Source organism: Varroa destructor, unplaced genomic scaffold (assembly GCF_002443255.2).
Source record: "Varroa destructor unplaced genomic scaffold, Vdes_3.0 BEIS01000002.1, whole genome shotgun sequence".
In the NCBI taxonomy this organism is placed as follows: domain Eukaryota; kingdom Metazoa; phylum Arthropoda; class Arachnida; order Mesostigmata; family Varroidae; genus Varroa; species Varroa destructor.
The window spans coordinates 56,369,230-56,382,574 of NW_019211455.1; the positions used below are offsets into that span (position 1 = coordinate 56,369,230).

At 38.3% G+C, this 13,345-nt stretch overlaps 1 protein-coding gene and 1 long non-coding RNA gene across 3 annotated transcripts in view; one reads left to right on the forward strand and one right to left on the reverse strand.

Moving 5' to 3' along the window:
* Positions 1 to 8,538: 8,538 nt before the first annotated feature.
* Positions 8,539 to 13,345, reverse strand: part of LOC111244818 (carboxypeptidase M-like) — a 36,497-nt gene continuing 31,690 nt past the window's right edge. Inside the window, exons 8-9 of one of the 2 annotated variants that reach the window (XR_015320716.1) lie at positions 12,668 to 13,047; positions 8,539 to 8,827 (exon numbers count right to left, since the gene is read on the reverse strand). Coding sequence is in view for 1 of the 2 variants with exons in the window: in XM_022792266.2 (XP_022648001.1) it covers positions 12,995 to 13,047 (53 nt within the window). In the remaining variant the exon portion in view is untranslated. Of the gene's footprint in view, positions 8,828 to 11,486; positions 13,048 to 13,345 lie in introns of those variants that run through there. The other variant, XM_022792266.2, reaches the window with a different exon arrangement.
* LOC147758033 (uncharacterized) lies at positions 8,701 to 11,353 on the forward strand. The gene is made up of 3 exons (XR_015320743.1): positions 8,701 to 8,771; positions 9,695 to 9,843; positions 10,912 to 11,353. It is a non-coding gene; the product is annotated as an uncharacterized LOC147758033 (long non-coding RNA).

Below are 13,345 nucleotides of genomic sequence, written 5' to 3' on the forward strand. Positions count from 1 at the left end.
TATTAGAAAAGCGATTTTAATAAATTTATTAACCCTTTAAATATGAGCTAGAAACTAGCCTATTGAGGATCTTTCGATATGGAAATCTTCTTTAGTTCCTCCAGAAGTGATTTGAAACTGGCAGTAAAGTAGATCGTCAGCTTTAGACAGGAAAGAAGCTTATAATCTCGGCGTGGTTCATCGTTTAATAATGGCTACTCTTCACTTAAATTCCGGAAAATATACGCTGTTTGCTACGGACAAACAGGCTGTAAAAGTTTACCCGAATTCGAATGTCCCTTGGTAATTGATATTTTGTTTAACTGTGTTTACCTTGAACACAATTTTGTACACCCATTGACTCTTACGGCTCAGACTCGGTGTTTTTCTGTTTTTTATTCAAGTTGCTATTTTGGGCTCAAATGAAATTTCTGTTTATTCTGATGCTTAGTTTTCATACGAGCTTTAGGCAGCACAGTGTGTGGGCGGGAGAGCCCAGTGGGTAACGAATTTGCCTCGTCGTTGCGATGATATATGTTCGAGTCCGGGCATTGACACACTTCGTTTCGTACTGAAAGGCAGCCGCCCGACGAAATGTCTAGCGGCGGTATCGGATGAAGATTTCAAAACACTTAGGCAGTCTAACTAGGCTAGTTTAGGATACATCTAGGCAAGGTCAACGCTATCAAACACTGACTATAATTATCAAATCCGAACGGGGATTCTTGCACGTAATGTAAGCGGAAAATGCTTAACGTGCACACTGTTTGGAGAAGTTTCCTTTCTTTAATTATTTTGCTTTTCTCTAATTCCTACGTTTTCGAAGGTCACACATCGTGTTTTTTAAATAGGTTACATATTTCCTGTCCAGTCCTGAAGTATATACATTCTGCTGACCAGAACAGGGTCTGTAGCTACCGAAAGTAGTTTCTGCCGTATGCATTCGATGCATGAAGCCGCACGATCTGTGCAGATGCTGATCAATCTGTAGTGCATTACCCGGACGCACAAGGCGAAGTCTGCTTCAACATGAAGTATTCGCAGAAGTAAACGTTGGGGAATGAAAAGTAATGATACGACATAATAACCGTAATCTTGAACAGACCAAAGTTTCCCGCTTTAACAAGGACTAATGCAAAACTGGGAAGAAAGGCAGTCAATGATCTAATTGTGGAGAACGTATTATAACATCGAACTGCTCTTGCTTTTATTGCATTTTTCAAATGAGTTGTGTTCCAGTGTTGCCTTTCTGGGTATGACAACTCATTATATCAATCATAATTTTACCTAGACAGATTATCAGATGTGCTCAGTAAACGTTCCCACGTAGATCACTCGCTCGAGAACTGATCCATCCAATATAGATGATGCTGATGATTACGTTACAAATAAGCTGTATATTCGTGTTTTTTTTTTTCATTTGAAGAGCTTAAGACTCAACGATCTGATAGATGAAGATCAAAGCTTGAGCATTTTTGGAAATGATGCTGTTTATAAGTGCAATTTGATTAAATTTAGTTAGGTACGAGGGTCCATTTTTCGGCCGGCAAATCAGCCACCATGTTTTTACTTGTTCGGATAGATATGTGTGGTAAGGCTAAATTTAGAGTGCTCAAAATATTTTAGCTGACGTTTAGTAAATTGTATCAGTATGTTAATGAAATTATCGTGTTTTGCGACCTAACCTGTACAGGAATCTCTGTATTACGAGCCCAAATGGATTCGGCAGTAGTGCACGATTATACGTTAATATATATTGGTTGGAAATACTTCTATATTGTGTAAATTCACCTTAGTCCGTATTAGGCTCCTCGATAAGTTTTAGAAGGGCGTGCACGAACGGCTATTTCTCAAATGAATAGCCACAAGAACCAGAGCTTTTTCAATTTTGTTAGGATCTTCTAATTGATCTATAACCATGGGTCAGCAGAAGCTGAAACCCACCAGACCAAGTGGGGAATTTGATGCAATAAATTCTATAAAGTCCCTTTGCTGGCCTCTGCAGAGGTACACAATCAAGTAATCAATTTTGAAGATCTTCGTCTTCGAAGAAGGAAAACGAAGGCAATTATTATAGTAAATAATAAATGGACATAATAAATGAACATACTTCTTCCAGGGACAGAATTAAGTACTAGACAAAAAATATTTGAGACCCTGGCAAACTCCAGAGGACGAGTATATTGAATGTTAAATTAATCTTATTACATGAAGAAGCTAAGCGGAGGTGTAGGTATGGCCTTAATGGGTTTCGAATGATTCTATGTTACGTTTTAGAAGGGTATAAAACACGGTCATAACGTATATTCGTTCCAGACACATTGAGCTTCGTTAAGATCGTTTTTTGATCGGCTGAACATCTTTTGCACTCTGCAAGAGAGGAGCTATTTTGACAAGCGGACACCCTGCTTAGATCGATTTCGCGCACGTTTTCAAAATGGAATACGAAATTTTCGAACCTTATCGTGCGTCTGACACTGGCTTAGTCGTGGCATCGGCCGGTCTGGCGGGGCAGTTTTTGGTAAAATGATAGGGAGCCACTGAAACAGATGCTGTAATAATGTAATCGAACAAATTCTTTATCTGGAAATTATTCATTGATATGTGGGAAAAAAATCATAAGCTGTGGCAGTGTACAATAAGTACCCTCTATAAAAACGCGTCGGGTTTTACTTCGTTTTCGGTTGTTAAGTGCTGCTTCAGACAGCTGGCTGCAAGCACGAAGTAAAGCATGTCTATGCCCTGTTTTCAGCTTAAACTTCTATGTGCCGCTAAAATTAGCAGGCAAACACGTGACCAGTCCATGATTACGGGATGAATGCATACTCGCCTTTATTTAGCCATTCTTAGTGATGTAAGAATGACCCTTTTTTGCTAATGAAGTGCATGAGAAACATTTTTGCCTATTCAGTATCGCCTATTAAAAGCTTTTGCAGCCTTTTATTACTCGAGCGTCGCGCACATCGGCTCTAACCTACCCCAATTCTATTGAGTTTGATAACCTAAATAGGATCTTGTCAGCCACAAATATACTCCAGCATCACCAGTTTGTCCTGCAAGTGAAGGAATTACTGCGTAGTTACATGGTTGATTCTCACTAGAACGGATCCTTTAGGGATAGCATTTCATTTTATCGTTTCTACTATTAAAATTTAGCTGATAAAACATAGTGCAGATTGATCTACGAAAAAAAAAACAATGCTATTTCATAACGGCATAATCGCCTTCTTTTGCCCTAGCGCCTAGGCGTAAGGCTTACTAAGACTCGAAAAATTAATTAATTCATTCATTCATTCATTCAAATATTGCTCGGTTCGCTTTATGATATTAGGTGTTTACAAACGAGTTGTTTTTTTATGGAATATATAAGTAAATCTTGATATAGAAGCAGTTGCAGTAGATATAAAAGCGGTCATTCAAATAAACATAGTCCCTTCTAATATACGCAGGTTTAAACATTTTTCTCAAAGTATTACCTCAATGGGTGGAATCTGGAATCCTCGTATTTGTTTTGTTGATTTTCTTATTCACTCCTGATCAGTGAAACGTGCTTTTCAGTGAGATCACCCAAATATTGACTGTTGGCTTTCCCGATCTTGCCAACGCACGTATACGCCTCAGTGAAATTTATTATTTTGTACGCGGATATCCTGAATTTCGTACGCTTGCTCAGACGTTCTCATCGGTACATATTGTTACTGGTGCTATAATCGTTAATTATTGACAAGGGTTGTTTTGTCAGGGTGTTGCGATAGGATCACCTTGCTAAGGTCTGATTATCGAAAAGATTTCAACGAAGCGGCAATTTAAGCCTTGACAATCCCAGTTGAAATGTCAGTTTCCGGCTATATGCACGGTTTAATTATCGAACTTTATGAGAGTAATTATTGTTGAGCCTTAAGGCTTGATCGAATGATTGGCGGCAACAGATCTATCACAACCGGACAGGCTTACTTCGTAGCTGGAAAACTTCTTTAGCAGCGACGTCGTTAACGGTATACCAGCGAACGGGTTCTTTGGAAATCAGTGTTATGAAGATGTGGAACTTTTTAGGTTACGAGTATTTACTATTTGCGATAGGCAAAAATAAACTAGAGTCGTTCAACATGGCTCCGAGAAGTTCAAGGGACAAACGTATGAAATCGCTCACAAGTTTAACCTGTCTGAACTTCAGCTGTATTGCTAAGACGCAGAATTTTGATGGCGTGTGCAACGAACGTATCAGTAAGTAATTGTCAACTGGCGCTTGTCTCGAACAAACGAAGGAATCTTTGTTCTATTATGGAATTGGCATTGCGGGTGTTTGTTGTCATGAGAATGCAGAACTCAGATAAGACAGCGATCGATGCGCGTGACTTCAACATTGATGCGAAATTGGGTGGTCTCCAGAAACTATCCTTGCTTTAAACAAGGGATTTTTAGGTAGACTAAATTTCAATCTATGTTTTGTTGCGAAAATATTTATCAAGCAGGTACGAGTTGTATATTTTTTGCTACACAGAATAATGTTTTTGAGTTAGTTGTAACTGCGGTAACGAGATTCGAATTTTGTTATCTATATTCCGGCGATTTATACACCTGTGACGGCGTAGGGCGTCTGATCAACGAAAAACTGTTGGCACCGGAATCGCAACTTAATCGGAGTATTCACGCTATACTGAGAAAAACATTAAAACAGGTGCCACATATTATTAATACATCCAGCAAAAATAGATCGATGATTACGGGTTACCACGTTGAATATCGTTCCTCACAGCTTCATACGGCCATCTTCGATAGCTGAACATTAGATTGGTTAAGCGGCAATAACTACAACTTTTTGTGTATATTTTCAAGTTTGATCCACAACAAACATGACCAGAGCTTTCGCAATTTTCCCTTGCTAACATTCAAAAACTCTGACAAGGATTGAATTAGTACGGTGTACGTTATTCCCAAGTTCGTCAGTTAGTCGGTCCTTTCGATTATAGTACGTTCCCTTTGACTGCATAAATTTTTATTCCAGATTAATTCGATCTGAGTTTTCTAACTAGTTGGTAATTACCTTAATAATTAAGCTAATTTACTGGTAATTGGTAATCATTTTCGTCATTTACGCCACATTATGCGCAGGCTCCACTTGTTCTGTCGTCCCTAAATTTAATCGTGGACAATAGACTGACCCAACTCAAACACGTGTCAAAGCCGGTCACTTTCGGAACATTCATCGGTTCATTGGCAAACGCATGATTTACCAAGTTACCCTAGGATTCCTTGACGTTGAGCGGATTTCGCCAAGATGCCAGGCTTAATCAATGTGGAGTATGCTTTATTGCTATCATTCCGAACAAAACGATGCTAGACATTGTCAGACGTTCTGTCGAGATGAGGCAACCGATGAAATCACTAAGAAGTTTTATAGGCATCGTTGAAATGCTGTCTGCAGATGTCCTACCTAACCAGTTCCTAGCTATTTAGTTAATTTGATCGTCGAATGTATCTAACACACAGGCAATTATGAAGGGGCTTCCAGCTGTTTGCAACTGTAGATGTAGCAGACGACCTTTTCTCTCACAATAGAGTGCCTTACTGCATAATGGCGGACGCGCTTTCTTAAGAGTCAGTTGTATGTGGAACGCTTCATGTCAGTATCGTCCACAGTTTCGATGCTATTTAAAAGGAGAGGGAATGCGCGAAGAGTTATTAAGGTGGATTTATCGTTGTCCTTGCGTGCACTAGACGTATTACTACTCATCACTTACACAATAACTGACCTCAAGAAATGTGTCAATAGTCACGTTCTTTCAGTTTCACAGGCCATTAGCGGCGGAAGCCCTTCATATAGGCCTGCTTGATGTCACCTGGAACTGCGTAACTCCAACGCGTAATTGGCTCCCCTCTGTCACAATGGCCACGATTAAAACCCGTTGCTTTTCAGAATTTTCTTTTTTAATCCATTTACTAGTAGGCATTATCGCTCCTAATTTCCTTCCCTATTAGTGCGCTTTAGACCAAATTCGCGTTTGCACGTTTCAAGCTACCAGTCATCCTCTATTTGTACTAAGAATCATTTGGACGTAAATTTGTGGTTCCTGAATCAGGCCAAGACTGTAGAATTTCAATGGGATTTTGCATTGGTTTTAATTCAGTACATTGGGCTCTGTCGATTGACGCGTAGTTGATGTGCAGTAGCTTCCAGACACTTTAACAAATAGCTTTTTCCATTGCTCAAATCATTTAATACCTGTAGCAACCTTCGTCAATACTCTAGGCCCAAATTGGCGTCCTTATTTCATCACGTTGAATTCTTCACTTTAGTTAGGCTAGGTCTTTTTTTTTTTCTAGTATTTGCGTATCTCATGTGATTAATTAGCACAAATGATTTTGCCTGATTATAATTTTACCAATAGGTTGTCAAAACCCAATTATATTAAATTCTTGAAAAATTTTTACACGATTTCGGATAATTCTACAACCCACGCTACTAGTAAATGTGTTACGTTGCTTTTCTGTATCTGTTACATATAACTGGGTAGAAAATACTGTTTGCGGTAAAATATCTGGGTTCAATGACGTTCAACGCAAACATGTTGCTCTTTCTCTGGCGTAATACAGAAAGCTACTATGTATTCAATTTAAAGTTCTTAAGTGTTATGGAAAATGTACCTTTGATTTCGTTCTTAGCAGAAACATGCTAAAGCTTAATGGGTAATAAAAGACGCACATCGACAATGGCCGTACAACCGTAGCCGTGTTGTTTACTACGCGTTGGTCGGGCTGCTTCGACGACATTGGAATGGTGGAATAGAAAATGGAATTGATGTCGATGCCCTTGGCCCTCGGGTGGCGATGGGATCCTATCTAGGTGACAACGCTTACGAAACATTTGTTCCGAATAGTGTTTAGAATCGCAAGATAACGGCTAATAATAAAAGGACCGTCACTGCACGCTTGTTCCGAGATTTTACGTTGGCCGATTTCCTTTTTAGGCGTCATTCCTCACTTCACACATACTTCAATGCGATTTCTACGAAGGTACTTATCGCGTGCTGACATGATGCTATCTATACAAATATCGGACCACAGTATATATATAGAGCAGCGTATGCTGACAGAAATTACCAACGGTGCCTCTAACTAGTAAAACAAACATTTACATAGGTCACTGCACCGCCAACTTTTAAAACAAGCATTCGCATCTATTTGTCGCTGCAGAAATCTAAAATAAGTGTTTATGCTTAATAAAAGGTTATCAATTGATCAATCGGAAGGTACCTATGCAACGAGTACCGGAGCTAGTATCACGTTAACCATTGATAGGCGTGGTTTTGCACGCAGAATCTTCACGCTAGGCAATCACGCTGTTATAATTACTATTACTGTTCTTTATTGAACTTATACGTGTACCTGATAGAGAAGAAAATAGATTATGGCAAACTATTTTCATTATTGTTATGTAGACTTTCGCTGCTAGAAACGCAAACAAAAAGTCATGAGTAGTACTCGAATAAAAGCAAACCAAGGACACTATTAACCAAAGTTGTGCCAATAACATGTTCTTCTGAAGAACAACACCTGAAGGTTCATTGTCCTTGCGATTTCCAGAATTTACAGATTTTTAATTGATGTCCTATACCTAATCACGGGATAGTGCACTATTGCGGGCACGCAGTAATAAACAGTCAAAGATAATAGCAATTCGTAAAAAAAAGCTTAAAAATAATAATAAATAACGAATGCGCTAGTTGCGCTAACCTCAAGAAAAAAAAACCCGCGTTGCTAAAAAAAACATGCTGGGCCAGTTTGAAAAGATTACCAGGAAAGCTTTAGTAAAAATTGGTAAATTTATATACATTTGAACTTTTATACTATGTCTACATTATGGTCGCCGTTAGATTTAGGTAGGTGTTTTTTCCTTTTTTTGTAAACGCTGACCTCAAATTGAGGAGTCACGGTCAATTCAAGGCAATAAGTTACTATTTCGCCCTAGCTGCTTAGATATGAAGTAATTTCTTCGTTCGACTCGAAGTAGTTACGGAATTTGAGGTCATTAATATCAAAGTGGAACTACAACTCCAGCGTACTATTTGTAGTATGTTTTAATGTATCGCTGGGCATTATAACACTTAAGAGCTGAAAAAGCTCTCGGTCCGTTCATTAACAAGCAACAGATGTTTGAAGAAAAATCATTTTGTAGCATAGATTACGTTCCTCTAGTTGTATTGATGCTTTAAGGCGTTTAAGGCGCCTGAATACGTTTTTCATTCAGCATTTCTGGTACTTCTTACAGCTGTCTGTCCAATTGCAAGCGAAAGAAAAACCCAATTAACCATTGCGTCAGTAGATAGATAATTATGCACATGTACGTAGGTGAACAGTGTACAAGTGCTTCTAGTTGATTCTAGGTTTAAAATGGCTTTGTAACACACCGTTTCTCGTTGGGAATTATAAAAAAAAAAAAATCCCGGCAGATACATATTCAAAATCCAGCAGACGTGATATTAATATATCTTTAAGTGTCTGAAAAAGGCACTCTTACCTACGACATAGCATGATAATAAAACTATATGAAGACAACTCTTGAAAGGAGACAAAGGACACAGTGTACTGACACATTTAATTACAATTGAACTTCCGGCAACTGCAATTTACATAAGGCCTCGTTTCATTTCACGACGACATTTTATCGATCTATACGTAAACAGGCATCGGCTTTAGTCCAATGGTAATCATTGATCGCTTCTTTGATTACCAATCTCTCTACCAGTTATATTCGGCGGACTTACCGTATCACCATGGTATCCAGTATCCACGTAAGTCCAGTTAACACAGTTAGTCTTGAAACCGCGTTATCGAGTGTTATTTTTCTCTACAAAGATATTGAAATTTAGCACTAATTAATAAGTTGTTTAATAACCAGTTTGTTTATAGGTAGCAGAATGTCGTTTAACGAGTATATTGTAGTACTTACGATATAAGTACAACTGTAAAAATCCATGTAAAGAATAGACCCATAATGACACCAGTATGTAGGTTCCCCTCGTTATTTTTTTACCAAATTACCGATCTCATTTTTATTATTATTAAGCTGTTATCCTCAGTATAAGCAAATACGATACTTCCATATACTCCTATCAGGTCCATGATTTTGATGCCAATAAGTATTTCGCGGGTCGTAACGTAGGCGACAATTATAACTAGCTCAAAAACACGACAAACAAAGGAAATCCGGTCCGTGTCTTTATATATATATATATATATATAAATATTTTTACAATACAATAACATACGTATACCTTAATTCCTATAAATGTCCCAAATTCTGATAGCTCTTAAAAGTTACTGAGTTGCGTACTAGTGACTCATTATACCGACGTACTAATGCATACATTGATCTTGCTTTTGTTCCCTTTCGTGACGACAAACACCTTGCACCTGTAGTGCACGCTTCGTGATGAAACAAAGGTTTCCCAATTTGTTTGGGACAATTAATTTTTACTAAGCACCCATTGTCGGTGTCTGATACATATTCTGCATATGTCGTCACAACTCAGACTGATTTGGTCACCGCAACATCGGGGTGGGACTAGTAGAACTGATCCTGTCAAGCAAGTTCAATTTGTTTCATCCGGTTGTCTTTTGCACCACTGGAAGGCATGTTGTAGGACCTTGATTTGTTTATCTGTCGCCGCAGATATTGGATACTTCTGATAGAAAATGTTCTATACTTTCTTAGCGCTGGTCTCCAAGGGACCCCTCCGTTTGCGGACACTCAGCCATGTCGCTGCTGAAGAAGTTCATAGGCTGCGCCGTAAGTTCGTCCAGTTGAAGCAGGTCTGCTGCCGCAAACAGCTCAGCCATGTGGCGGGGCCTCACACGTCGTGTGTAAGTAAGCTTAACGAAATAGAAGAAGATCGAAATATGAATTTCCCGCTAGAATTTCCCAGTGACATTTAGACGATGACACACGGTTTTACCTAACAACTTTACAGGGTCATGTAATGTCTTTCCAGACTTTAGTGACCCTATCGCCCAATGACGAACAGTTTTTAAAATTAACTACGCTCATTTTTTCATTATTAATATTACGAGTTCAACTTAAGCTAAATAGTTTTATAGCATTTTTGTTAATTCCACATTTTTGCAAGCGGCCAGCGACGATGGTGATACTTTCAGCAACGATGGCCTTTACGTGAACGTCAGCGACACGAATATATTAGCAATATGAGAGAAATCTCGAGGCAATTCAACCAATTTCAATAGGATGATACAAAAGCTGACAAGAATTTGAATAGCCAGTATCTGAGCTGTTCTTTTACCGCTAGATATATCATCGAACAAAGAGGTTGACCAACAATAACTTACTGAGTCTTTTGTGAGAACCTGTGCATCTATGCAGCTGTCCAGTTGACCCCTGACAATGTCTATACAGATGTATGCAAATGGATACAGTTAATCATAGTGTAGAAATAATCGGTTTTTGGGCGTCGACAAACAGAAGAGACCGGTACTAGCAAGATTACATGAACGACGGGAGTGAGCGTCTTTGTAGACAATAAGTATTAAGGGCAAAACGTATAATGTAGGGGGTAGCCGTACGGTGAACACGTATTGGTCACTTGTTGTTCTCTAATTACTCCTCCTGCTAATGCTAGACGGTGGGAATAATTTTTCCCATAAAATACGAATGTTGTATCTGTGTATAGCTTTCAAAGTAGGGCACTTGTTTTCGTAAAATTTCAATGTAAAATTACAATTACTTGCGTCTACTTTAACCTAGCTTAGTTTATATCCGAGTCCGACAAGTGATTATAGTTACTGTATTGTTTGTGAACAAATATGGCCTCTATTATAGCAAGCCAGAAATGGAAAAATTACTTTTTCTTTTTTTTTTTTTTTTTCTCTAAGAACTGCTATTTTGTGTTTTTTTTTTTTTTTTTCACTAAATTATAGTTACCATTAAACAATCGGAGGCAACTATGATTTTGGCAGATGCTATCTTAGAATACAGATAAATCACTACGATTTGAAATAGCCCATCGGGAAGATATTCATGGAAACAAAGGTTTATGACTTGAATATGCAGCGTTCGAAAGCAGCACTCTTAACGGAGTTGAATACTAAAACAATGACTCAAAGAATTGAAGACACGACGGAAAACTTCTAGGACAGCGAATTAATAATCCACATCTCAGCCTGTTGTATATCTGAAAGCATTATCTGGCGAATGTTCTTAAAAACTTTAAGGACAAAGTCTACTAAATATTTAAGCGTAACGATGATCTGTCAAGTGAACAAAACCCCAAGTAAAGGGTATGTCCGAAAGAAACAAGTAAGATAATGCAAATCGGATATTTGTTTAGAATGACCCACTTCCCCAGTCCGGTTTCAACAGAAGAGAACAACCGTGACCTTCGTGAGAAACACTGTGTTCGAATGCGCCGCTTCAACTGGGAACATATTGCCAAGTGCGTTAAGCTAACAGGAATTATTTCGAATAATCAATATTAATAACAACAACATGTATGTTAATTTGCATCTACATTTATATCTTATTACTTGCACTTATCGGAACGTAAACAATGGGAGAATTAAGTACGCAGAAAACTACGCAGGCTATTTTATCCATGAAATAGTTTCGATTCGGATAGAAATGCAGTAGTAATAAAACATGATTAACAATGTGTCTATGGGTATATGTATATGAGTATTATAATTCATGATACATGAAGTCGTTAACAGGAAATCGTGTCTCTACCAAAAGGTTAAGATTTGGCCAAAAATAAAGACAAGCACAAAGTTGTAGAAACAGATAGTTACCATTGTTCACTATTTATATGATAGACATTTTTACCTCCTACATACGAATAGTAATTAATACTTGGAACTAATATTCTGTGCCTAATAAATGTGAAGTTGTCACATTTATATATATATATATATATATATATATATACATACCTTACGTACGAACTGTATATATTAATTGGTTTTCATTCACGCAAAATTCGGCCGCTGCCGTTAGGCAGGATTAGAAAAATGAGCTCGACCAAATATAATATTTACTATTGAACAAGCTATTTCCATAAACGACAAAGGCCACAAACAGACCCACGTACGCACACCCTCTAGTAATTGATAGCATCATCTACATAAAGCAAGTATAATATAACAGTTTATCATAAACCAATCTCTGTTTTGGTGTAAGTTAAACGAAACTAACTGCAAATAGTGTTTGTTCGTTGACTGTGGACATAAACGAAGCGGTGGCTAGTGAATATCTGGACAATAGCTATCTATCTATTGGCCTGCAACTACGACGTCATGGATACACTTTGCCATGAAAACTCATTTCAAATAGCTGAATTCGACCTGTGGCGGTCATCTTCTGCCTTCAATCAAGTATATATCAAAGACGATATACGGATTATAACAGTGTACGTCTAACAAACCATACACTGTTAGGTCTGTTTCATCCTCTTCTCATTGCTTCGCTCCTTGTCTAGCAATTAGTTTAATCTCACACGCTCAAAGGGTGGATACAGACAGTCCACCGCAGGACATCTGTCTTGAACACGTCCTATTATTAAACGTTGAATAGATGGTTACGATAGCCACAAATCTTTAATATAATTTAAAAAAAACTTATCTTTAACGTATCGTTAAGTTATGAACCTATCTGCAGTGTAAAAATACGAAATGCACTTACCGGTTTAAGTTAGAGTCGATTTTCGTAACCAAAACCCTTTTCTTGAAATATATCGAACCATGCGTACTTTATCAGTTCTAAATGCAACAACGCAAAACAGATAATTTCATCAAACTAACGATATTTAGGTACGCCAAAACTCGTCTAGAATTCGATCTGTCATTTTTATGGCAATTTTTTCATTCGCAATGCTCTATTTTCAGGTGTCAATGGCCAACAGGTTACCGCTTCGTTTTATTCTAATGTATGCACACAGGCAGTATCGCTACACAACACCACTAAGATTTAACAGAAGATGTTCTTTTAAGACGCGGTTAGGCTAGACCGCTAACTCCTTCGATTGGGACTCAGGAACGAAAGCAACCGGCCCGCCCAGGACACTGTAACGCGAAAAACATATGTTAGTGTATTCATTATTGCTGCTCCTTTCTTTTTTTTTTTTACACAAATAGATTGGATATGTAGCTACTATGAGTCCACGGTGTCGGAGGGTCACATGGAAATTACGCAGCTACGCGGCCGAGAGCAGGCACCTCACACCTCTATGATAGTACTGAGCTCCCGAAGGCTCCGGAACGGGAATACTCCGGGTCGAGGGTGGGAGGAAAAAGCCGAAAACCTATCTTAAACATAGTGCGACTAATGATGACCCGTCCAATGCTAGAGCGCTTTAACGCT